Consider the following 27,561-nt stretch of genomic DNA (forward strand, 5'->3'; position numbering starts at 1 on the left):
GCCATGGTATGCCAAGTCTACTAACAGACAGGTGACACATTTTGAGACATGAAACTTTGTCATGTTCTCCTTTAATATGTCCCCCTTCTCTAGAATGCTATCATAAAACATAATTTTGGTTGTTTATAACCAAATAACATCAGATTTGATGTGATGAATAAGTTAAATAATCATTTTGTGTGTCTCTTATTTAGCACAGCTGTTAAGGTGCTGGAAAAGCTTGAAAGTGTACCTTGAAAATTCTTAAAGTGCTCGAATATAACATAACAAAATGTGTAGGAGCCCTGTTTATTATAATCATCTGCATAATTACAGCAACTAAAAGCAGAGGTACATCACATCTGTTATACCCATCTGTAAATAATTAACACACCAGTGTACACTCTCTAAAAATTACAGTGCCATGAAGCTCCTATGTGAAATGCATTATGAATATATTATAGCTACTGAAATATGCATGCTCTCCTCTCCACACTGGTTGTGGTACAATGGGTCCTGTGATGTGCCATCATTTCTGGACGTTTTAAAGCCGGCACTCACAGGTGGCTGATTGAAAGTTCATCAAGTTCATGTGTCCCGGGCAGCAGAGGGGAATGTGGCAAACATACCGGCATCACAGCGGCTGCAGTTATGGATGATGTAATTCAGTCTATCTATAAAACATGTGACCATAAATGCACAAGGGCACTGCAGACGCCTGACTAACAATCTACTTGTAAATGTAGATTTTAGAGATACAGTATAGACTCATAAAAATAATCCCTCTAAATAATCACTTATGACCCGCTAGAAGTGTGTGGTCCTGTCTGTATCTGCAAAGACCTGCCTTCTGCCTGTATTTCCTTATTTTCTCATTTTGCTGTATTTGGGACGTTTCTGGACATCAGCAACTCTGGAGAAAGACAGTTGATCACTCAGTCTCAGTCCCAGGTCATCAAATAACCGGCGCCGTGAATTGGTGGCTCAGATAAGACTCGACAGTCAACCTCAACCCTAAGCATCAGTATTTGACGGCCTGGAAATGAGACTCAACAATCAACTTCGAATGCTTTGTTTGTAAACTGCAGCTAACAAATTCTGCGTACTCTACCTTTATACTCTTTGTGTTTTCATGCAATCGGTAAACTTAATTCTCATCACTAGAGGATATCTGATTGCAGGATATCTAGGACCATGCTTTTTTTTGTCTATCTTTAATTTACTTCGAAAAACAACTTTATTTTATCAAATTCTTTCATTTGTGATAAGAAAAATCTCCCTGGCACGATAAGATAAACACACATGAGCTTCTGCGCAACATTTCTGTCCTCCACCCCTTTTCCTGTTTGTTTACCCTGGAGAGTAAATATGCTGGCCACAACACACGCACTGAGTGACTTGAGCTTCCCTAGTGCTCTGGCTGACCCCTGACTGAAACCCTGTGGATTTCTATAAATACTCTCATCTGATGACACTTGCCAGGTACAGTCCCAAGCCTGATGCACATATTTTCTTTCCTTGTCCAATATATACATATGACTGGATATCAGAAACTTTATAAAAGCATCATATGTATATATTAATTCAACCATTTCCACTTTATACCATTGTTGTTAACTCTTGACCATGTGTTTACAAGTAAGGAGATAGATATGATTAATTATGTAGAATTGGATTTTACTGAGAAGCTTTAGAGCTGTCTGGCTTGGCAGGGGTTAGATAAGCTCCAAATCCTTGTTTGGTTCCCACTGTCTGGACAAGCGCACAGCATGGTGCAACACTGACACCTTCATGTGGACACGAACGACACTACATCTAAAGTCAAAACAGTAAAAAGCCTTTTCTCTTTGCATTTCCCACCTACCACGGTCACACTGAAAATAATGAAATATTCAGTGCCAAGTCATGTGATCCCTAATGGTGAGGAGAAAAAAACTGTATTTCTGAAAATCACTGCATTACTTTGGACCCCTCAGATAATGTTTTATTTTCAGATGAGGCTGATTTTGTGCATGTATTTTTTTTCCCCATTATCCTACATGCGAAGTGAAATTTATCCAACCTCACCCACTTCATATCTTAGCCCAGAGGACTCCAATCTCATAAACAGGACATTAACAGATTATGATGATGTTTCAGGACACCACGGCGAGGGAATTATTTTTGCTCATACAATGGCACTCCACATGAACCCCATCCAAATCTACTTTGGAAGCTTTCGGATGAACATAAAAGCTCAACATTTTGGATGAAAAGTGATCAATTGGTATTTATAACAGGCAAATGGGTATCTGGGAAAGAACGTCCTTGATATGGACCAGCTAGTGAGCATCTGCACGTCCACATGATTATGATGAATGGGGCCAGAAGTTAATGAGTCTGACATACTGCACTTATCTATTCCTCTGTGTCACAATGAGTCATTACGCACTGATGGGAATAAAGCATCCTCCTCTCTGATACCAAGAAATGCATTACACGGTCGAACAAAAAGTAAAATACATGATGCCACAAATTGATTTGAGTAGAAACTTTACTTCTCACTTGAGGGGTACTTTTTACAAACAAACATGATATAATACATAATGTACAAATGAGAGCCAGAATGATACTGGATTTTTGGGGCTGATATATTGGCTGATATTCTTTATTTATATGTATATAATCCAAACTGACATCAGGGCACTGAAACAGTAAACTTACTGGCATTTTTAATAGTTATAAATAATTAGAAATAAAATAAATAAATAAATAGAATAACTTAAATTAAGAAAAAGGGGTCAAATACACATAGAATGCTGTCTATAAAAGGAAAATCAATGTATATTTTGTTCTATAAAAATAGACCAATATATTGGCCAACCAAATATAATTCATTAGTCTTCCACTTGTGTAAAGGGTGGACAAATTACTATATCATTATCCATTTTGTTCTAAAACCAAGTTCAGCGTCTTTATAATAATGCTCATTTTTGCTCGAGGGCCCCTGGGAACGTCTTCAGGAAGCCCTGGAGGGCCCCTGACCCCGAATTCAGAAGCAGCGAGCATGATGGTGATTATCATTTCTAAACTAGACAGATGAAACAGAAACAGAAACAAAACACTCACCAAGAATCTTGACAGTAGGTGGCATTAGAGAGGTCAGCTCCATAGGAGGCAATGCAAAAGCTACTGGTCCTAAATAAGGGGTGAGAATGTGAACATAGGAGGAAGTAGGCTACAGTGCACACATGGAGACTGCTGCTGGGAGAGAGCAGTTACGTTGAACAGGCTGGTCCCAGCCAGCCATGTACATGGGACATGATCAAGGAGGTCTGCCTGGTCCGGCTGTGGCTGGTCATGGATGAGAAGTATTCCCAAAACCAGGTTAGCCGCTGTCACACGCACAGTGGAATTGGCAACTGGCACAATGTGCGTTAGTCAGTGGCTTACCTGCTTTTAGATCTCAGATATTATTGTCCAGTGATAATAAGCACACATAATCTGTGGAGCAGCATGGACAAAAGCTGTATAATAAAACAGTCATAAAACACCCATACAGTGAACTAGTGGTAAATTTCTATTCACATTACCAAATAGTGTTATTTAAATTAATACCCACCACACACATTATATAATATTCAAATACATGGACAAATGTGTTAAATCCCAACAAACTGCGCTACAGAATTAGAAATAGCAGCTGTCTTTAAGTCCACTACTATATATATATATATATATTAAAACACTTTCAATTTCAGTTGTGATGAAAAAGTTTCAAAATAATTTATAATTAGACTATATCTGATAACAATATTATAAATAAATATATAGTAAAAATACACGTGATGATACATTGGATGTGGCCTATTCGTTGATTCCCAATGCTGTAACAAACTGTACTACAGAATTAGAAATTGCAACTAGCTTCCAGTCCATGATGTTCTAAATATATTAAAAAGCTTTCCATGTCAAGTTCCAAAATAATAAATAATTACATCTGACGACTGTGAATAAACGTATAGAAAAATGAATTGGATGTGGCCTATTCGTCCACACCATATAGACAGAATAAAGAATAGTGGCAGATAAAGGGAGCTACTTACCAGTCCCAAGTTTTCTTTTGGATTAATTTTAAAAGCTCAAATCTCTCATTTTCGCTGGCAGGAACATGTCTACCGTCTGCTCAAACATCCAAATTGTTTTTTCTCTAAAGTAAATCATAGTGCATGATTAAAGTTAGGTGCATTTTGAGACTATAGTATAGCCTACACCGACGCAGAAGTTCAGTACACTTGCACTCCCATACCCTGCCCACTCCCCTGCATCTGCAACCCGACCTGGTTATGCAAATTGAGAAGAAACTGGCGTCAAGCATAGCCAATGAGCAGCCACGTTGGAGTTGCAAACCGCACCCACAATTGGTAATGGTCAAATAAGCATCGCTGGAAGGCGGGGCTCATGCGGCCAGCATGTTCGGGTGACTTGTGAAGTTATAGTTGGGGTGCGGCGCGTTCAGTTCTGCACGTCGTACATTAGGAATGAACCATTATCGTGTTAACAGTTTCCTGCCCTGACCCATTATTTATGGCAAACACCAATGCGACATAGGTTTCTTTGGCCGTAAATAGGCGCCATGTGAGGCAACAGCTGCCGCAGGAGGGGGATACGTGCGCTTTAAAGCGGTTTGACAAAGGACGCCCCTACCCCTACAGTGTGAAGTGGTTGAACTCGGCTTACTTGTGTACAGTGTTGCCATGAGCAGAGTGTGGCTGTGCACGTACCAAGGATGCAGCTCGACAGTCTGATCTGATGATGACGACGAGGTGGTGGAGGAGGAGGAGGAGGAGGAGGACGACGGCGACGAAGATGATGAACACTCAGTTTTTTATGGAGTGAAAGTTTAGGACTTCCTGACATCATTAACAAATTTTATAACATTATGTGAATTTAGAACTTCAATTAAAAAGTAAATAAATTTCAATGTAAGATGGAAAATGTACAGAACATTTATTATACTCTATACTTATAAAATAATAGTATGCATATTGATACTATAAATATCACAATGTTATTATTAACATAATATCATTTCATCAAGGTCAGTTATTAAAAATTCACCCATTCTGAGATACACACAGAGATTACCTAATCTAATTGACCCCTGTTATCTGGAACATGATGTTCTCTCTTTGTTTTTGGGGTATTATCAAACATGTTTTTTGATTTATGTACACTCTACAGTTTTCTTCGGACCACTTTTTGACTGTCAAAACCCTTTCAGATTATTCACAGCCAGGATACACATAACCCTATGACATATAGTAGTAAATCAGGATTACACTGTATTATGTAACAGCTGATTTTGACAAGTTAGAGTTACCACTAGGGGGGACTGTGGCACTAAATTGTTGTATTGACTGCTTGTGTTGTGGCTTGGCACAGCCCTGACAACATAAGGGAATAATTGTTGCAGTTACCAGACTGTTATAATATTTTGATCATGTTTATCAGACTTTTAAAATGTTTTGATTTGTATAAAGTGAGGGTTAGGTACTGAATATAAAATTATGTTGTCATGGTTTATCATTACAGTAGAACAGAATAGAATAAACTTTGTTGTCCAGCCAAGGCAGGAAAGTATGAACACAAATATGTCCATAAAAACGTAACACAAAAGAACACAAAGATGTCCAAAAAAAAATAAAAAATATGCATTCCAGATCTCCATGGAGGAGAGGAGGTCAAATGACTTGGGTCCAACGGGTGACTTGCTTAACATGGACATGGAATCACATTCTTATCGTATACAATCCTATGTATCACAGACAAATATTGTATTTCTTGTGTACAAATGGCATCTACTGCACACTTGCCCATCCTGGGAGGGGGGGTTCCTCTTCTGTGGCTCCTCCTGAGGTTTCTTCCATTTTTTCCATGTTAAAGATACATTTATAAAGTTGGATTTAACTTCAGCCTCACTTTTAAATATCTTTTGGGGAAAAATAGTACTGTTCACACTGATCAGCAAACAACAACAAATTCAAAATGAAACCAGTACAGTACATACCTATTTTTTGCCAGCATGGACATTAAATAGGTCTTAAATTACACTCACTATGGGCTTAAAAAGGTGTTAAACAGTTTTAAATGTAACTTGTTAAAAACTGCAGAAACCCTGTAAAACAAAACAGTAAATTTAAACTATAAATACCTAATCTGTTAAATATAATCTATAATGGAAGTAAGCAGTTAATGTGTTTAATTAATGTTTTAATGGTTATTCACACTGTCAGAGAGGTAACTTGTGGGAAGAAACTGCTCTTGTGTCTGGTTGTTTTGCCATACAGTGTTGTGTAGTGCCTGCCAGAGAGGAGATTTTGGAACAGATTGTGCCCAGGGTGGGATGGGTCTGCAGTTTCCTGCCCTTTTCCGAATGCTGGCTGTCTAAAAGTCCTAAAAAGATGGCAGGATGGCACTAATGATATTCTCTGTAGACCCGACTGTCCATTGTAGTCTGTTCCTGTCCTGTTTGGTGACTGATCCAAACTAGGCGGCTAGGGGTGAACAGAGAACAGACTGGATTATTTGATGACAGAGTCTTTGTTGAACACCCATTTTAGGTTCTGGGAGATAGTGGATCCCAGACATAAATTTCCACAGCAGACACAGTGTTGTTGCGTATGGTGATTGGGGGCAGTGTCATGGGGATTCTCCTGAAGTAAACTGTTGTCTCCTCAGTCAAAGCATGTTCAGGATATTCTAACCACACCAGAGGACTGCATCATCCACTGATCTGTTTGTTCAATAGGCAAACTGCAGGGGGTCCAGCAGTGGACCAATGTCCTTCGTCTGGGTGATGGACCTGTAGTCTTTTAATTGTGTTACAGGGGATTTCTTGGGGATTGTGGATCATTTTAAGGAGGGAACTTCACACCATTCCAGTGATCCGTTGAAGATCTGTGTAAAGATGGATGCCAGGTGGTCAGCACAGACTTTCAGACAGGAGGGTAACACGCCATTTGTCAGTGTGTTGCTGGCCTTGTTGTACAGGATTCAGTCCCCACTTAGTTGGCAAACACGTCATCACAAAAATTGACATCACAGTGTCAGTGAGTTCATCCAGGTCTGTAGCTGCAGGCTCAAAAACCCTCCAATCATTGCAGTCAAAGCAGGACTGTAATTTCAACTTCGTCCATCTCATCACAGTGTTGACCACCATTTCAGTGTTTATTTATCAACTTTATTTAGACAACGTTATTTTTGTGTTATTTTTTTACATTTTAAAACTGGTCACCAGTCACTTAATTTGTACTGGATTTGGCTGCAACACTGATCTTCACCCATCCTCACATCAGCACAGGGGTGAGTAGATATTGAGTGAAATTTCATGTTTGGATGAACTATTGCTTTAAGCTTTAGATAGTGATTTTTGGTTTTCTGGACTACCCTGCTCTTTGAATCACAGACTGTGACTTTTATCCTATTGGAGACACTGTGTACTGACCGATATCAAATGAAAGGGTTACTGTCCCTTTAAGAGTCACACTCGTCTGAGTGCACTCGGCCTTTTCCGTCTATAGCCAGCCGGTGGTGTCACTCAACAACCGTGGAGACTTCAAACCACTCTAACATACCACCTCCCACTATTGAACAGGGTAGGTTTGAAATTAGTATGAAATGTAAAGGTATGGCACTGTAGTTATGTGGGTTAAATGCTGGGTTTTAATTCTAAATTCCTGCACACACTGAGCGTTTGTAGTATAAAGTCCGAGGCAGTTGTAGTTGTAGTCGCTAAATTTAGCTGTTGTGAGGCTAGCTAACACGCTACACTGAAGCTAATGTTACGAGCTAGCATCGTTTGTTCAGTAAGAACAGCGTTACAGGCTTGTCCCATATTCTTGTCATTGTGTATATGTGTAATATGTATATCTGCACATGCGTTGCATGCATATTTTATGTGAGATATAGAGGAATCACTCTGTTTGGTGACCAGTTGTCTTCTTTGTTTACAAATGTAGCGTTAGCATGGTGTGCAGGCTGCTGCTACTGGCTGGCTAGTTAGCAAGTGTTACTTAACCTTTCCTGTTTGTCAGCGAACAATAAAAGTCAGTTCAGAAATTAAGAGCATTAAAACGGCCGTTTGATAGTTTCTAATGTCGTTCGTCGGTAGTAATGAGATGTTGCTTAACTTAATTTGTATGCTCATTGTAGGTATTACTACATCCCATTAACTAAGAGCACATGCTTGATGATCATTTTCCTTTTCTGCTCAAGGACTCAAAGCATAATATCACCTTGCATTCCACAAAGTTGTTTGAAAATTTCTTCTCTTCATCTTCTGTATTTTAGTGAGTAGATTGACTTACATGTCACCAATACTAATATCTAAATTTCAAAACTAGTTATGTGCGTGGTGTTAACTCAACTTCTGAGTCTGTTTTTGCTTATATTGTTCTTATTATTTTATTCCATTTGGTTATATCGTTCTTGTTAACTTATTTGTTTATTTATTTTATCTTGCTGTTTCCTTTTGATTTAATGTCTTGTCTTTTTGATGCTTTTGTTATTATGTTAGAACCGTTTGCTGCTGTAACAATGCAGATTTCTCTGTTGTGTGATTAGTAAAGCATTGCACACTTAATTCTTAACGAGATTCAGACCTAAAGTCATAATTGTTAAATACAATACACAAGTAATAGCCTCACATTATCTGTTATTTATCTGCAATTGTTTTCTGTGTTCTAAGGATTATTTCAGAGGAAGGCTGTCAGAAATTGTTCAGTCACTCTTCTGATGGTCAGCCATGGATGATGATGACAGCCAAGATGAGCTGATCAACCGCAATACGTCCCACAGCAAAGGGAAAAGGGCTGTGTTGTGGTCCATCTCAGGTAGCTTATTTGACATGTTTGTTATGTATCATGAGCTGATGAATGACTGAGAAAATTCTCTGGAGAAATTACATTCAGTTCCATAAGAGTACAATATCAAACATACATAAAAGTTTATAAAACTTACTCTGTTTTGTTTGCATTTTTATATTACTTTTCGTTCTAGATGACTCAGATGATGTTGAAGAGGAATCTGATGAAGGAGAATCGGACAGTGATGAGGAAGAGGAGGGTCACCTAGATGGAGAGAATGATGATGAGGAGGAGGATGAGGAGGAGGATGGTAGGAGTGACTGAACATGAAATTTATGTTATTGTCAAAGATTGTGGTGGTGGTCTGCTTTTTGTCTTGTTTTTTATGAAATCATCATATAATTATTCTCTGATCAACTTGAGTCTCTAAGAGTCATGGAACTAAAAATACACCGTGGTCTTTCATTTTCAGCTGCTCTTATCCAGTTTACACAGTGCTGAGATTTTTATAACTTAACAACCCTTTGTTTTCCTGTAGCAGTTAAAGAGGAAAAATATGCTTCTGTGATACAACCCACACTTATAGTGTAGTGTTTGTTACGTGCAGCAGCCTGCTCTCTCGCTCTCTCTCTCTCTCTGTCCGGCTTGTCTCTCTCCTCCCTCTGCCTGCTGCGCACCTGAGTGCAATCGGCACTCAGGTAGGGAGAGGAGGGGATAAGAGGGACAGGGAGTGGAGAGACACGCGGCACAGCACATGGCACAGGCACCTGGTCAGGTAGGAAGGAGATTTTCCCTTCCTCCTTGTTTTATCCTCCCCAGGCAGGTTTTCCCCCCATGAATGCTTAGGTGCTGGGGTTTTGTTGTTTTCTTTTGTTGTGTTAGTTTGGGCTGGAGATTACCGGCAGTTCCGTTATTCGTCTTTTGTTTATTTCAGATTTAGTTTCTATTTTTAGGTAGTTTAGGGGGAGACACTGGGAGCGACTGCCCACTGCGTGGTTGGCCCAGCGTCTTCTCTCTTTTGTTCTTTTTGGCCGGGGTCTCCAGCCCTCCTTTGTTTCCTTTTTGGTTTGTGTTTTTTTTGTCGATCACTTTGGGTAACAAATAAAGCTTGTGGGTTCAATTGTTACATTTTGGTGTGGCGTCCCTCTTCATATGTTATAGCCTCCTACCCCTATTGAGCCGTGTGTTTCCTTGTTTGTATGGGGGGCGTAACAGTATTAAATAAGTGTATCATTGTGTCCACTATTTAATGTTATGTTGCTCTATAAATATAGTTTGTATGGTACAAACACAACAGATTTCTGTCCATTTTTATCAGATGAAGAAGAGGAGGAAGATGCTAAGGCTGAGGATGGAGCTTTTGGAGGAACCTCGGCTGACCTTGCAGGGATGAGCTCAGATGAGGACTCGGAGAGGTGTCCCATCTGCCTCAACTCATTCAGCAGTCAGCCTGTTGCAACACCAGAGAGCTGTGAGCACTACTTCTGCTTTGACTGCATCCTAGAATGGACCAAGGTGAGTCTAACATAATGTTGCATTATCCCAAGGAGAAAGAAAGCACCTTTATATCTTTTAATTATCAGTATATGCTTTGTTAGAGGACACTGAATGGCTTATTTGTTGTATTTTTGTTCTCAACTTAGAATGCAAACTCGTGTCCTGTAGACCGTATTGCCTTCAACAGCATATACCTAAGGAAATGTTATGGAGGCAAAGTGAAGAAAATGGTGAGTGTGTTCAGTCTTTGGTAGCATAACTTTACATACATTTCTAATTCTATATCCAGTACATTTATGCTGCAATGATTCATTATTTGTGTGTGATGACTGTTTCATTCAGATCACAGTGCAAAAGCCAGTGAAGGAAGGCCAAGAGGAAAGAGTAGATTTGGACCTTGAGCAGACCAGCTGTGAGGTGTGTGGGGGCAGTGATCGTGAAGACCGCCTCTTACTCTGCGATGGCTGTGATGCTGGGTGAGAGCTATTATTGACCAAAATAATAACATTTCTTGATGTGTTGAAAGTCAGTTATTGCCTTTTTTTCCAGCCTAAAAACCTGTCCTCAGATTTCTTTGTAAATTTGTTGTGTTTTTGTTCCCTAGGTATCACATGGAGTGTCTCACTCCACCTCTTGACTCTGTTCCTGTAGAGGAATGGTTCTGCCCTGAGTGTGAAGCCAACAACCGTAACTCAAGTAAATCATGCATTTATTTGCCTTCTTAAATTCATTCCTGCTCAAACGATATTTTGGACTTGGGAGTTCTTTATAGTCAGGAAAAAATATCTGAATATTCCATCTGATAATGTGTTCATCAGCACTAGCAACTCAAACATTCATTTCTACTCATTACAGGGGGTTCACCTGAAGAGCTTAGTGATACAGAGAGCCTGCCTTCAACTGCCCGTGCTGCCACCAGTCGCTCCCAGTCCCATGCTGCAGGTCCCACCAGAGCTATCGCCAGGACGCAGCAGAGCGAGAGAGTTCGAGCTAATGTCAACCGACATCGCATCACACAGGCACGCACGTCACAGGTTTGGCATGAGGCGTGATGCTTCAGTCTTGGCTTATTTTCTAACCCACCTCCACAACATAGGCGCAAGGCTGGATCTAATGGAAATGTCTTGATGTTGAACATTTGTTGCTGTGCAGATTAAATTTACTGACAACATTTATGACAAAAGTTGTGTATTTGGGTAATTCAGTGATGGCTTGTGTTTTCGATTAGTTATATTTGATTGGTGATTTAAATGCTTGTGTTAAAGAGAAGTGCTTGCGTTTTTGAGTTGTGTTTGGACAACAGTGGTTTGTGAAAACTCAACCCGTCAAGTAATGCAAACGTTTTCTTACTAGCTGGCTCCCACGTATCTGATTCAGTCCACCTGGCTCGATGAGACTATTAATGCTGTTGTAGCTGGGCTTAACACGTCTGTGTATGTACGGGACTACACGCCTCGTGTCCCAACTAGTCGCAGGCGAAAGACCGGTAAGTAAGCACACATTCAAATATAGGGGGGGGTTTCAGACAGGGGTAATAAAAATCTCAAGCACACACATTAAAAGATGTAGTGAAAGGGTAACTTAAGGGATAGCTATGAAATATTGATGCGTTTTTGATGACTGATAACTTTTATGTTTGATTCAACAGGAAAGCGCAGAAAGGTCAAAAGGAAGAAGACATCTTCTGCTGTGAGTAAAAAAGGTAAAGGAGCAAGCACTGGAGTAAAGAGGAGGAAAAGGAGAGTGAGGAGGACTAAATCCAGAAAGAAGCTAGTAAGTCATGAGACTTGGTTGACACAAACTATGAAAAATGAATGTTTTATTTCTCTTGTAGTTGGAAGAGGCTTTTCTCTCTACAAAAACTCAATACCTTTGTTTTCTCTCTAGATGTTAAAAAAGACAGCTACCCCTCGAAGCCGTATTGCTAATAATCTTGGAATTGTCAAGGACAAGAAGAGTTCTTCACTTCCTACAGTATACCGGCCAGCAGAGCACACACTAAGCGGCATGCGTGCTGACATAGGCGCTGCATCCCTTTCTATCTATGGAGATCCTTTTGACCTGGATCCATTTGTGGACCGGTAAGAAGACATATTGTAGGGCTGATCCTAAACTACAGACTTGGAATCTTAATTTATGTTTCTGATATTATATAATCTGCAGGAAATTAATCTTGGTCACTAGTGCCACTTGCATACTGGTCTATTAATCCTGACTCTGTGATACAATAGCTTCATGATTGCAAATCTAGTTGAGAAAAAATATCTTTGAAAAGTTTGGGTCAGCCCTATCATTATTATGTGGCTATCACTATCTTTGACTCGGTTTATGTTTTTGTATGTGTTTGAGCATATATAGTGTTAATTATAAAGCACATTGTGCGTTATGATATTGATTTGACCAGTGAAGAGGAAGAGCAGCAGGCCCGCATTACATCACTGCTGGAGGCCAAGAGACGAGGGATTTCTCACTCCGCTCTTCGCTCTCATCAGCCTGTAGCTCGACCAGTCACTGCAAGTCTTTCCAGGTAATATCCCCTTTTCGCCATGATGTGGAGGGTTCGTAATCCAGGACAGGATCTGATTTGGATCTTGTAACTAACTGGGTAACGTTGTAATGGTAACGGTCGACTGTAAAAACAGTTTTATGGTAGCCTGTATCTGCTGAAAATAAAGGTGATGTTTGACTTTATTTCTATTTTCTTGGTCAAATAAATTGTACAAATCTGCACTAAGTTTTGATTGAGTTCATCTAATGTATATAATGTAATCTGTTTGTGTAATGTAATCTAATGTAGATGTTTTCTTTGTTATATCAGGAGGGGTATGGATGTCCCCCAATCGGGGGGTGTTGTAGAGGCAGCTCCTGTGCCTGACCTGCTGGGCAGCATCTTATCTGGACAGAGCATGCTCTTGATGGACAGCTCTGATGTTGTTATCAATCGAGATGGTTCTCTTAAAGCTAAAGCGCCAAGTAAGTGTATGAGGCACATTTTTAAACACAAAGTCTAAACAATGAACTTTAACTCAAATGTTTTATAGCTGTTTGATTAGACATTGTAACCATTTGATGGTTGGGAGAGGCAGACAGAGGACCAGAGATCTGACGACATCTTAATTTTTGTCATGAGAAAAATCGATACCATCAAAATAGAGCCATTTACAATTAAAGGTGCAGTAAGCAATTCTGGAGAAAGATAGTTGGTTGTTGAGTCTCATCTTCAGGTTGTTAAATACTTATGTTTTGGGACTCTGCGATCAACTGTGTTACCGACCTCTTATTAAAGCTCAAGTCACAGGCTAGATTTTCAGAAGCCTGAAAACGGAGCCAAGAGAAGGAGTAGAAGTTTTCTCTCAGATTACTTCAGTAACATGAAAGGTTATTAAGGAACCTTTTTCCAATGCCGCCAAAAATAAACTGCCTATCCCTGCTTGAAGTCATGCTGTTTACTATCAAATTAAATTCAGTCTGACCGCTTTATCTAAAACACATATCCAGTTGGTACATATTAAACTTTAAATAGACGGTGAGTTATTCCTCACTCATTGTCAGCTGCTTGTGACTGACTGCTTGTTGCTGTCACTGTTTCCTGGTTTTCCTCAAAACTGTTTTACTCGGAATATTTACTCTGAGCAGTGTACAATGTACAAGTCAGTGTAATCTACAGAGTGAAAATAAAGTAACTTAATTATCGCACTCTTCATATGTGTAATTTGCATGTTTGTTTTACAGTGATGCCATCTGTATCAAAGCCAGGTTGCAGCAGAAGCAGTAGCTCAGACTCCACCACCCAGATCAACCCAGTAATGTCACCCAACCAAGGAGACAGTCCTCTGTCTCCCCACTACAATGGAGACCTACCAGGATCCTCCCATAGCTCCACAAACAGACCTTTCTCCCAAAGTACTTCTCGCTTACCCAGCCACATGCCCTCCTCAGCCAACCACATTCAACCATCTCCACTTTCTGATTTACCACCCCGAGGTCATCCGAGTTTGCAGCCACCTCGTCCACTCAGACCCCCCCACCTTCCTGGTCACAGGGGGACAAATGGTGTTGTATCTCCCAGCCCCTCCTCATCCATCCATCCCAATCTAGACTCCAGCTCCAAGAGCAAGGGAATAGCCCCATTACATTCCCAAACTAAAAAAGTACCTACGAAGCCCATGTGGGTAGATGTGTCAGTGCTTCCAAGGATACCAAAAATAAAAAGGGAGAGTAGTGGTATCATAAATGATGGTAGTGATACGAGCCGTAGTGGTAGGGGAAATAGCAGTAACTCTACCTCCAGTAGTAGTGGTCATGGCTTGCCAGAAAGGGGCATGAATAGCCTCGCTGGGGACAAAGTAAGGCAACAAAGTGTAGACCAGCAAAAGGGCAGGGCTGATGGTCAGACCCAGAGACAGAGGCCTGATGGACCAGGCTCATCATCAGCCTTCTCCAACTCATTCTCCTCTTCTTCCTCCTCCACTGGCTCTCCTGCTGGCCAGCCACGTTATTCCTCCTCTTCCGCATCTTCATCAGCAGTGAGCTTCCGCATTAACTCCAGTGGGAACTCCTGGCATTCGAGGCGTCTTAATGTTGCATCATCCTCTGCCAGTGGAGGCAGCATGCAGGAACCCTGGAGAGAAAAGGAAGATGAGGCAAGAAAGAGACAGCTGCACCGGGATAAACAGATGCTCCTGGCATCACGTACGCCAGCCAATAAGGAACAAGACAGTAATAATATCTACGATCCCTTTAATCCGACTTTGTCAGACTCAAGCTGCTCAGACAATGAAGCTGAGAGCACAAGCCTGGATGGCAGCTCCCAATACACCACACATGAGGGGAAGCCTCTTAATTTAGGAAACAAGGAGCGTTTAGTGCTAAGCAAGCAGGACCTGGTTCATGTGAAAACTGAAACACAGGAGACTGAGATCTCAGGGGAGGAACCAAGGAGAGCAAGTCCTCAGGAAACCATGTCACAGGACATTAGATATTCCGAGAAAAATGTCAAGGTTGAAAAAGAATCAAGACTAGTAGACACTGGGACTCAGAAACGAAGAGCATTATGTGATGCTAAAGTTAAGAAAGAGCCAGGGGTATATGATGCAGGGGAAGCTGAAAGGTTTAGTTGCAGTGTAAAAAGTTTGAATTCAGACACAGCAGACATCACGCCACCTGTTCATCACAGCCTAGATTTTTTGAAGACTGAGAGAGAGACTCTAGAAGAGGACAGTGGACAGAGTGCTGAAACTCCCCACAGTACTCCCCCTAACAATTATTCATCAGCATCCAGCTCTGCTCCCACCAAAAAGAAACTAAAGTCAGAAACTAAACCAGGTTCCAAATCCTGTTCCAAATCCCCTACAAGAGATTTGGACCATAAGAAGACAACCACCCAAGCTTCGAAGGAGCGACGCTCTAGCAGCCCAGAGACAGACAGAGGCAGGAGGGATGACCGTCATGCCCCAGGACAGGGAGATCCACAGAAAGACAAGAAGAAGGATAGAGAAAGGAGTTCCAGGCGGTCGAGGTTCAGAGAGAGGAGGAGGGCATGCTCAACATCTGAAAGCTCTCAGTCTAATTCCCCTGACAGGTCTCGCAGAAAGAGACGGCACTCCCGGTCGCGATCCAAAGACAAGAGACGATCAAGGTAATTGTAATGTAAATGTAATATAATACTTTTTCCAATATTCTTGGTATCAGCTATCTAGTAACCATTTGTTTGACACAAAGGTCTAAGCTTAGTTTTCTTCACTTAAGGTTTTTTCTTTTGCGATTACTGGTTTTAGGTCTGCTTCCAGCTCCAGCAGCAGAGAGCATTCATGGAGGAAGAAACAGAAAAAAAGGAGCAAGGAGAGAAATGATGACAGAGAGAGAGATTCTGAGAGAAGACGGGTGTCAAAGGACAAGAGACATGGTCGCTCTCGCTCAAAGTCCTGCTCAAGATCCAGATCTAGATCAAAGGACCGTAAACGTGGTCGGCCTTGCTCAAGGTCCAAATCACGGTCCAGATCCAGATCCAGGGAAAGGAGGAAAGACTACGCACGACCGCCGCAATCATCTCTTCCCTCCAGAGACAAGGTGGAGTCACGATCAAAAGACAAAAGGAGGCGCAGGTCTAGATCCAGCTCAAGAGAGAGAAGGAAAGAAGAAGGATCATCATCGAAGAGTTCACAGAAAACTTCAGGCTCCTGTGTTTCATCCTCTAAAGACACAAGACAGTTACATGTAAAGAAAAAAGAGGATACCAGTCGAAGCTCCCTCAAAGAGGAAAAAGTCACAGTGAATAAACAGGAGACTTCTTCCTGTACTTCTGCTTCTAAAGTTAAGAAGGAAGGCAAAGACCTGAAGTCCAACAGCCAGGACACAATAGCAGAAATGACAAAGGAGAGAAAGACTATAAAAGAAATTAAGAAAGAGAAACCGCCATCTCTTGATATGTTTGAAAATTCTCCTGTTACCAAACCAATCAAGGAAGAGGAGACTGACATCTTTGCTTTGATGAAAGTTAAAGGCATAGATGAGGAGGGAAAGAAAGAAGACCCCATCAAAACTGAGACATGTGAAACCATCAAAACTGAGACCTGTGAAAGCATCAAAACTGAGACTTGTGAAATCCCCATAATTAAATCTGAGCCAGGTTCCCCAGAAGCATGCCACTCCCCCCCTGTCACCTCATCTTCTACATTGACCACACCTGTTGCAGCAGACAGCCTCCAGGATATAACCACTCAGCCTGACCCAGTGCTACTGGCCTCCACTGAACAACCAAGCACTGTTGAGCTGACTGTCCCTGTAAAGAAAGAAGTTCACCCACCCTCAGACTCTGATGATGACTTCAATGTCGACATGATGCTTGACAACTTGGACTATGTTAAGTCTGAGCATACAGAGGGAAGTGCTGTGTCTGTCAAACAAGAGAAGGAAGAAGAGGAGGGGAAGAATGAAGGAGGGCAGGTATCGACTGTAGTGGGAGCAAAATCCAAGACTCAGGTGAAGAGGGTTACCTGGAATATTCAGGAGCCTGAGGGGCCTCAACCAGAGAAGTCTGCAAGCAGTAAGTGTTGCTGAAAGATGATAACAGTTGATTTTGGCTGCTCCCATAACATCTCAAGAATTTCTTCTTTTGTCCAACCAACAGTCCAAAACCCAAAGATCCTTCATTTACTATCTAAAACGACAAAGAAAAACAGCAAATACCTACATTTAACTAGCAAATGTTTGACATTTTTGCTTGAAAAATGGCTGAAATTATAAATCAATTACCAGAACAGGTGCCAAATTTCTTTCAATCAGCTAAACAATTGAAATGACAAAGAATTAAGATGGAAAAAGGGATTCTGGTCGTGTTTCACACACAGTTGCCTCTTTTTGTTAGGTTTTTTTCCTTACATGCATGCATAAAACATTTGGATAACTTTATCCTGACATTTTGTAGGGTTTTTCTGATACCGATACCAGTATGAAAAATGCCTCTGATACAACCTAAAATACTGGACTGGGTATCTGTGAATATGTGAGTCTATGCAACAATCCACACAATTTAATTAGCTCTGAAAGAGGACCTTGCTAATTTCCAGCAGCATCCTGTGCACCTATTTTTTCAACTCAAGCCAGGCCATAGGAGAATATCAATCAAATAATGTCCATACAGTGTTAGTAGTGTACAGCTGTTAAATAATGGTAATGTAAGTATATATATGTATCGCCTATTCTTGAATTAGGACAAATCATCTATCAAAAAACTAAAAACCCATGTTACATGTACCGTGTTAGTCATTTTTTGTGTTATAAATGATATACATCGTTTATCACAAACACAAATGACTTTTTGTGTCTGTCAGAATTGACAAAATTCAAGTCCTGATCTGCAAAAAATGCTATTTAATAAAAACAAATCACTAGGAAGTGTGCCTGGTACAAGGTTTAAAAGTTAAGAGTCTTACCTTTTTAAAATATACTTTCCTAGCCTAATTCAAGAGTAAAAATCAAACCTTCCTCAAATCCGGTGTTGTTCCAGTTCTCAAGATTGAGTGATATATTGAGTTTTGATTGAGTTTTTAAACACATGGGTTTTGGATCAGTGCACAGAATTTCAAATATTGGAATCGATATCAGAAAGGGAAAAATGGCATTGGAACAGGAGATTTTGCTTTGCAGGCAGATCAAAAAACTGTTTTGTATCTGGCCCTCAACTAAATATTTCCTGAATTCTCTCTTCCACAGAGCTGGCTTTGTATAAGTTGAGACTAAAGCAGGAAGGAGCTCGCAGACCCTCTTCAACCAGCCAGACATCCAATCAGGTAGTTAAGAGTCATTTGTCCCTGCAGAGTTAACCTAATACTTAGGGCGTCAGTTAAATGTAGGAATACACCAAGTGTTTAATGTGATTAAAAATCCAGAGGGTGGCAGTGTTTGTCTAAAAAGAGCAAATGTATTTGTGTGGTGAAAGTCACGTGGCAGAAACTAAAACTGATGCTGAAGCATTTTCAGACTAAATGAAAGTAAAAGCTGTTCTGTGGAAATGAAAACTCTTGCTTGCACATCTAATGTAATCACTTATACACTACATGGCTATGTCTGTAGAGATGATAAAGTAATAGCAGTTCAGTGTGGCATAAGTCAATATAAGATACATGACAGCCCTAAATTACTTAATAATAGCAATGACTTTTCTATCCTCCTGTAATGTTTTAGACTTATTTTTCTGTTTTTAATCTCCTTGATTTTTTCATAGGACATCACTGCAGCTGTTAGTGACCCTTCCAAAAAGGGGTCCGTTGGTCCGCTCAGTAGCTCCTGTAGATCTGATGGTGTACAGCCTGAGGGGTTATCAAGCACTGGACAAGGAGAAGGAGAGGAAGGGGATTTGTCAAGGAAAGACAAGGTGAGTCTGGCTTTTGAATGTGTAAGCTTTCAACTGAATATTTCATGTTGTCATAATGATTTTTTATAATTATTATAGCTTCCTCCTTCTTTGAGAACGATTGTTGAACCTATATAATAACATTTGATCTACTCCACACCCTGCCAACAGTACTTGAAGAAGCTGCACATGCAGGAGAGAGCTATAGAGGAGGTGAAGCTAGCTATCAAGCCTTTCTACCAGAGGAGAGACATCAACAAGGATGAATACAAAGAGATTCTACGTAAAGCCGTGCAGAAGGTGGGTTAAAAAGTTTGCCAAGGTATACTGAAAGGCTTGTCACTGACCAGCAACTTACAGCTATAACAGCTTTGAGCAATAAACTCAGGCATTTATCAGTGTCTCAATGAGTTTTTCCTGAGAATTTCTATCTAATTATCTTGTCTTCCTGGTCATCAGGTGTGCCACAGCAAGAGCGGGGAGATCAACCCCGTGAAGGTGGGAAATTTGGTCAAGGCATATGTGGACAAATATAAACATGCTAGGAAACACAAGAAAGGAGAGGACTCAGGGAAGACACAGGAAGTTCAGAGTGAGGCCATGAGAATCTCTGACAGCCCATGAGGAGGCGTAAACTACAGGCAAGGACAGTCACTCCCATTGCAAATACTCATTCTCTTAGGTTATATTTACAGTGTTTTACTCGGGTGGCCGTACCACTGGGTGTGATCTCTGACTGTTCACTAAGATTTGCTCACAGCTTCAAGGTGGAACATTTTCTCTAATGTTGAGCTTTCTGTCACAACTGACTTTGGAGGACAAACTGTTTTTGTTGATCACTTGAACAACACCTGTTGGTGTCTTGTGCTTGGACCGTCACTGCCAAGAACCTGTGTTTTTGTGTAGTGCAGCTCAGAAACTTAATAGGAGATTTGGGGTTGTGCCTTAAAGAGGCAAATCTCAAAAGACCCCTTCCATGGAGTGATAAATCAGGTAGCTTTCTCCACAGGCATATCACTGGGAGGATGCAGTGTGGGCTTTGAGTTTTCTATGTTTCTTTTGTCTTGTGGGAGGGAGGGGTATTTATCAGTGGAAAAACTCTGTTTGTCAAGAAGTGGCATAAAAGTATGCAGAGTATGCATATTAAAGACATTTGTCACATTACAGAAAGACACTTATGCAATTTTTGTAGAAAATTTATCAGTAGAGTAATTAAACAATTTTAGATTTGGTTGTAAATAATATAGATTTGATATATCCACTTATATGTTCCTTCCACCTTTGTTTCAAATGACTGACATAAATGGTTCTAGTTTGTAGACTTGATTTGTTTTTGTTTTTTATTTGAAAGCCTCTGTTATCTGTCTTCCACATTTCTAATGTCCATGTATAATGAGCTAAATGTAGTCCAGCGTTGTACTACAGGTGAATTCTGGTTCAGTAGTTTAATAATTCTCAAATGACAGAGTCTTCTCAATAGGCATACTTGTTTTCTCATGCTCTCAACATGATCCTTTTTGTCTGAAATGTAGAAAGCCAGGTTTTAGAGAACCAGGGAATATTTTGTTTTTGTGCCAAATGAGTAAAAATTATACTAATAAAAAAAACAAGTGCACCTTTTCCCTGAATAGATGAGATTCAATTTGTTTTGGGACATTCTGTAAACAGTGGAATCTAATACACTACAATATAGTTTGTAATATTTTACTTTTGAGTGAAAAGGGATATAACTAGGCCTGGGTATCTGTAGTCATATTGAAATATATAGTATTGAAATTTGTCCAATCAAACAATACCACCTTCTTGTACCCAGACCTAGAAAAAAGACTTCATGTCATTTGTTTGCAGCCAATGACTGCAAGCATTCTTCGATTTAATGCAGCATGCGATTGGCCCCCTGCAACTACAACCCCAGCAGCTACAACTCATACAGTCTGACGTACAATGAAGTCAAGTGTGGTATATTTGAAATATTTGGCTTTCAATGTCCTGACCAAAAGTTGGAAAGTACGCCTATACTACACGCCTGTGGTGTCTCAATGCATAAAATGCGGAAGGATTTTCGGGAATGCGTCCATTTACATGATGGCATTGAATGAAGTGGAAGTAATCTTGTATCAGCATCACTTCAGAGTACTGGTAAGGTAATTTTTAAAATGATATCCAGCCCTAGTTATAACACAGACTTTGTGTCTCAATGGCTGAGCTGCAGCCTCTGTTAGCTTGTGCAAATTTTAAGGTATAGATTTCGTCACGGTCCAACCTGGTGCTCTTATGTCCACAAACGTTTCAACTAAAGTTTTGTTTTTGTTTTTTTTTGTGTTTCATGTTTATTAATAAGTATTAAGCTAATTTTTGGAAAAATATGGTTTTGTGAGATCAATCTGTAGTCTGTGTACTGGAAACATAATGGAACATCTCTTAAGTCACAGCATTTCCAAGGTAGGTATGATAGAAGTAAATACATGCCTGTAGTTGGGAACATTAACAGAATCCTTTCAGTGTCTGCGTTGGTTAATTACAGCCTCATTATGACTGCTTTGTCATTGTGTCTTTAGCCCAAACCTGTGGTGATATTTCACTTTTCTGCATTATTCTTGAACAGAAATGTTCATGAGAAACTAACTCGGCTTGTTCGCCATTTTGTTGTCTATAGTCATTAGTTTGCCTCCTGTAAAGACTCATTAGGTTGGTGGTTGGACTTGCCTTGTAATTTGGTGTCATGTTTAATTTGGCTTTTTAAAGCCAAGTTTTAGGAGTGGAAGAATCAAAAAAACAGGTGCTCAAGTTTATCTGAATGTATTTTACTCTTTTTTTTCCCCTCCATTTACTTGATCAAACAGGCCAGGTGTTTCTCAGAGAAAACACAAATGATAATAAATCACTGAATAGTGAAAATAATAGAGGTTTGTCTGAAATTAATTCAAGTTCTTGGTCATATTCTGTCCTGTTGTCATATTTGGGTTTTAAGGATTTGGGGCTTGAGGTGGTAACATCTGAAGATATATGAGCCAATCACAGTGATGGCATTTGCTACGTGCACCTCCTATGTCATTTCAGACTGAGCCATCACAGAATAAAAACAGCAGCTCTGTTTTGTCATGTAGTTTTTTTTTAGGGACAATGTTTTAATAAAAAAATATATACTTGTCCTAATTTCTTTTTTGGTTATAATGGAGCCTGAAGCTACAGTACAAGGGCTCAGCTGCTATAGGGACTGAAAACAGTACAAATATATTTGTTAGTGATCAACCTTTTTGTAAATATAATCTCATTCTCAATATGATGCCAGCAACACATTCCAGCAACAGAAACAAAGTACTTGGAAAGTGGAAAACTCAAAAGAACAAAAAAACAAAAAAACAACAAAAAACAACACACGTTTAGAACTTTGCACACATAAATAGGTTAATTGGTAACAGGTGACCGTATCCTGTTCTGGTACAGAAGGGGCATCCTTGACAGGTTCAGTCAAGCAAAAGTGGAAATGTGTGCCATTGTCTGGCAGGTTCACATTTCAGATTATTTCTGGAAATTATGGGCATTGTGTCTTCTGGGCTAAAGAGGAGGACTGTTCAGATTATTACCAGCCCCAAGGTTCAAGAGCCAGCAACTGTGATGGTATGGAGGTGTGTTAGTTAATGCTGAAAGCACCATACAGTACAGGTTTTTGAGCAACATATGCTTCCACCCAGAAGACTTTTCTTCTTTCTTTTGAAAAAGACAAAGATGATGTCAAGACACATTCTCCATGTGTTATAGCAGCGTGACTTTTAAATAAAAGAGTGCAGCTAAAAGACTGGCCTGCCTGCAGTCCAGACCTGTCTCCCATTGAAAATGTGTGGTGCATTTTAGAGCTGTAGCCAGATACCTACAGAAAGTTAAACTGTTTTACAATAAATGTATAAACATACACTATATATCTCTTGTGATAACACTGTAAAAAGAAAAAAAGGTCATAGGCACAGAAATATTGAATATTTTCTTTCTTTTTTTAATTAATAGCCTGCACACCATACAGAAAGTGACTGATCAACATCTGATTTTGCTGCAACACATATGACACAAAGATTTCCAGGAAACTATAAAATGGTTAAAAAGGTCTGGAATATAAAACAATTCACCACAGATATGTATATAGTGCCTTAAATTACAGTATGACACAGAAAAAAATCTTATTGAACTTAACTCTAACCTGCATTTTACAAGCTCATAATTATGATCTAACAACTTTACATATAAAGCATCATTTGGTTACTTAATACATATAATATAAATTGCCATCACTCTACATTTCACTAGGAAAGACTTGGAGCATTTACAGTACTCTTCTAAAAGGTTATTTTAAGGCAAGGCCATTGTCCATTTGAAGAAGTAACAATCCAAGAGTGGAGTCCATTTCTACTTTTGTAGTGATTAAAACATTGTCAGTTTTTTTCCAACATCTGTGACTTAATGAGAGCATAAGATGAACAGGAGATAACACAAAGCAGGAGAGTGGAGTTACAGTTAATCAATGATGATATTATGCAATACCCAATGGTTTAATCCCGTTTGGTCTGCTATGTCACATTCAAGTCAGCAGTTTGATTTTACTGAAGCTTTGTGTAAGATCAGGATGTGGCGTATCATAGGTAGTCGAAATAGTCCCTCTTGGGGTGGAGCGCAAGATAAAATTTCACATCTGAGGTAGAAACGGTGCAGCAGGTTGTCCTGGCTCTAGCTCAGCTACTGGCAGACCAAAGACAGAGTTAATGAGATCATAGAGGCTGTTGTGCGAGATCTGCAGGCTGACGTTGGCGCTGTGAAGAGACGAAGCCCCCTCCATGTGGGCAATCTCATGAAAGTGTCGACAGATCAGAGGGACCACCTACAGTACAGGGGCAAAGGGACAGACACATTTAAAAACTGCAAAACTGAAGGGAGCTGAACTCAAACACTACACGTGTCTTTGAGGTGAAGTTCAAGCAAAATGAGTGATAATAAAAGACTGTTACCTTGACGACAATGAGCTTCTTCTCCAAAGCTTTTCCATCTGGAAACTTCTCTCCGAAGCACATGTTGATGGTGTACTCAGGAGAGCCAGCATTGTTCTCTCTAAACTGTTTTAGTTCTGAACACAGATGAAGGTGGAACCATTTATTTCACAGTGCAAGCAGATTGAAATATGTGAAATAAAATTATCAATACTAGTAATAATAAGTATTTTTGTTCGCAGAAATCAGCAAGAAATCCACACCTACCATTCACATACTTCTCAAAGCTGAGGAGCTCCACCATGGTGTTCTGGGGCAGCTTTCTTGGGTCTGGGTGAGCCACTAAGGGGTCACTGGTGCTGGCAAATACATGGCACCTGTCCTGCCTCCAGGCATAGATGCCAGTCTCCCGTACCTCCAGCAGCAGACCTTTCTGGATGCTGTTCAGGATGCGGTTGGTGTATTCAATCTAGTTTAAAAAATGGTTGTGATTATAAAGACTACAGCAGATTATTGTGTGTAAACTTAACAGGAAACTCCACCCTTAATTTTTTTGGTTTCCAGTGCATTCTAGCAGTTACTGTAATAAAACATGTTTTTGAATGTATTTGATTTGTCTACATTCTGACTACCCCCAGAGAGCTGATGAATTATTACAAGTACAGACAGAGACAGAGCCACAGCAAGACGGGATTGAGAAAGGTATGTCGCACCCTCCAAGCACGTTTCATTACTTAAGTATTTGTTTACTGAGGCTAATGCCAGCAGACAAATTGATATCTGTTCCTCCTGGGATGGTTTTCTATATCTCTTGCTGAAAAGCCTGTTCAAAGTGTTGACTCTCAAAAGAAGGCCTTGCGCTAATACAAAACATGATCTTTGAATTCAAGCTAATCAAAGTTCTTGTGAAGGAGTAAACTCTAAACTTTTACAGCCCTCTGTTTAAGTTACCCTGTTTGGTCCCTGTTTTGTTACAGCCAGAAAATAGACTTTTTGTGTTTTCTTTGTGGATTTTTTTTTATCGTTAACTTCCCTTTACTAAACGTCTTCACAAAATTGGCCAAGGAAAGTGAAATGAAACATTTAATGGGTGTTTTTCAGCAGTTTTTGGTGGAATTTCTTTTGGCCACACAAAATGTTCAACTTATGCAATCATGCACCTGTTTGTGGTCCAGCAGACTTTCAGTGGAGGGGAAGCAGAGATGCTGGGCATTGAGCTCAGGGGCCTCATGGTGGTAGTGGAGCTGCAGACGGTCCGTGGAAAATGTGGTCTTGAGCATTTCTTTTTTCCTGTAGTGGATGGAGACCTCCAGGTTGTATATATTTGGTTGCAGAGGTGTACTGGGAACTGGTGGAGGATTTGCTGTAAAAGAAATAAATGAAACATGTAACAATAAATTATTAAAGATCACATATTTACATATAATCTATTGGGAGCTTTTTCTAGGACAGTATTTCATTTCAATAAAGTAATTTTGATTGAATTTAGCTTAGCATACCCTCATAGTAAGACGGCTGGTCTGGCAGCAGCGGTGGCTGGATCTCAGCTGCTACAGGATAGTTTCCAGGGAGAGCCAGATTTTGCTGATCATAGTTCTCTACCCACAGTTGTTCCTCTGTTTAAGATAATAAAAATCAGAATAAACTCCATTTGACCTTCATTATAAAGAAGAAGAGCCATAAACAGGTGGAGAGAATGTAATTAACTTGTACAGTGTTTTCCTTTGCACAAAACTCCTGTACCTGATGGATGATTCCCAAGATCCAAGGCCATGAAGTTGTGAAGCAGATTGTTCTGTTTGGAGGAAAAAGGCTGAGTATTATTTAGTGAGTATTAAAAGGGAAGAAAATATAATTAAGACATAGAGAGAGAGAAGACAGTTAAGTGAATGTGCGCTTCAGGCAATACCTCAGTTCCTGAGGGGAAGCACTCTATGGGAGAGCTGTAGATATCGTCTGAATCCTCCTGAGAGTTTTGCGTTGGCAGATTTTCATAGTTGTCTGCAGGTAAAGAGAACAGACTCACTTTCATTTGCATTCAGACTCCAAATGGTTCCACATTGGCAGGCCTGGATCAAGTTACACTCACACTCAGTGTTGATGATCTCATAGATTTTATGAGGATCATCCGAATTCTTGGAATTGTCCTTTATCATCTTGAAGCGCACAGCGAGGTTGTTCAGGGCACATCTGAAGTTGGTTTTCCACCTGGCCTTGTCATTGGGGAACTCGTTGATTTTACCGCTGGCTACTGCCCATGCCTGTCAACCACACAGAGACATTTTCACAGTTACTGTAATAGCCACAGGTGGAGAATAAATACATTTCCCCTGCCATTAAAAAGGAAGACAGTGACACACAGAAATCAGCTGTCACTCAAACTGAATTGTGAATTATGATCACTTTTGTAAACAGATTATGATGTTGAAATGTAAATACAGGAAAGCATATTCAGCTTCGAAGTACATACAGTATCAGTAACAAAACTCAGAAATGTATAACATTTTCCTTCAATGTCTTCTATTGTTTTCTTAAGGAAAAGTTTGATTGCAGGATTGTTTGTTTGTAATAGAGTATTTCTTTTAGCACTTTACATTGTGTCATTGCTCACTTTGCCTCTCCTTAAACTAAAGAACACTGGTGTTAGCATGCCATAATTGCACCTGATGACACCTGCCATAAATCAGAACTCTGATAGTAATGAAATACAGGAATACCTAATGAGCAATCACTGTCATTTTCTACAGTGGCTGCTTATGAGGAGTGTTTGTGATGCAACATTACAGTGTTGCTGTATTTGTGTTAGACAGGTGTAAACAAAGCCCTAAGCGTTTTATCTCATCAGATAATACCAGTAGGCTATTGTGGAGACAAATTTAATAGAGGCCTTTGGACCTACCCGGAATATTTTACTGTCCTCATCGTTACAGTCCTTTCTGGAGTTGTGCTTCCAGGGAACTCTGAACTTGTTTTGGCCCACATAGCACAGGCCCGTGTACTGGCCGGTCTCCACCTGCTCTATGAGCCAGCTGGCAAACTGAGGCTTGGGAAGGCTGAGAGGAAACATGACAGATCAGCATGTCTCTTTAATGAAACATCTCAATAAGAGGAAACACAGAGAGGAATTAGAAACAAGGACTTTCACCACACACCCATACAAGACAGTACTGAGAAATGTGGTGACACAGTAAAGTGTTTTTTGTTCTTGCAGATATTCAAAAAGACAGAAAATACCCATGCAGCACTCTGTGATCCCTAACATGGTCTGTCCAAACAATATGCAGCAACATGCACACTTTACTAGACTTATTCAGCAGCTTATTATAGCAAAAGACAAGAATAAATCTACATGCGCAGCAAGTTTTACAAGGGGGAACTGACACTATCACAAGTAATCTACTCACATCAA

The 27,561-nt window shown here is 40.1% G+C and overlaps 2 protein-coding genes across 2 annotated transcripts; one reads left to right on the forward strand and one right to left on the reverse strand.

Annotated features, from left to right (window-relative positions):
- Window positions 1–7,520: 7,520 nt before the first annotated feature.
- Window positions 7,521–20,804, forward strand: phrf1 (PHD and ring finger domains 1). Its single transcript, XM_084734795.1, has 19 exons — window positions 7,521–7,616; window positions 8,708–8,852; window positions 9,019–9,135; window positions 10,144–10,340; window positions 10,469–10,552; window positions 10,665–10,798; window positions 10,927–11,018; window positions 11,178–11,356; window positions 11,676–11,808; window positions 11,971–12,095; window positions 12,210–12,403; window positions 12,727–12,849; window positions 13,141–13,295; window positions 14,055–15,960; window positions 16,100–17,367; window positions 18,537–18,613; window positions 19,048–19,197; window positions 19,348–19,476; window positions 19,636–20,804. The coding sequence occupies exons 2-19, from the start codon at window positions 8,765–8,767 to the stop codon at window positions 19,798–19,800; spliced, it is 5,316 nt and encodes a 1,771-aa protein (XP_084590921.1). The 5' UTR covers window positions 7,521–7,616; window positions 8,708–8,764; the 3' UTR covers window positions 19,801–20,804.
- A 2,665-nt stretch (window positions 20,805–23,469) lies between these two features.
- irf7 (interferon regulatory factor 7) lies at window positions 23,470–27,234 on the reverse strand. Its single transcript, XM_084734796.1, has 9 exons — window positions 27,052–27,234; window positions 26,242–26,413; window positions 26,062–26,153; window positions 25,896–25,947; window positions 25,652–25,768; window positions 25,313–25,515; window positions 24,420–24,621; window positions 24,174–24,289; window positions 23,470–24,046 (listed from the first exon to the last, which is right to left on the reverse strand). Exons 1-9 carry the CDS (start codon window positions 27,217–27,219, stop codon window positions 23,855–23,857), a joined length of 1,314 nt encoding a protein of 437 aa, XP_084590922.1. The 5' UTR covers window positions 27,220–27,234; the 3' UTR covers window positions 23,470–23,854.
- Window positions 27,235–27,561: the final 327 nt, after the last annotated feature.

Source organism: Lutjanus erythropterus, chromosome 13, assembly GCF_056507025.1.
Source record: "Lutjanus erythropterus isolate fLutEry1 chromosome 13, fLutEry1.hap2, whole genome shotgun sequence".
NCBI classification, from domain to species: Eukaryota; Metazoa; Chordata; class Actinopteri; order Lutjaniformes; family Lutjanidae; genus Lutjanus; species Lutjanus erythropterus.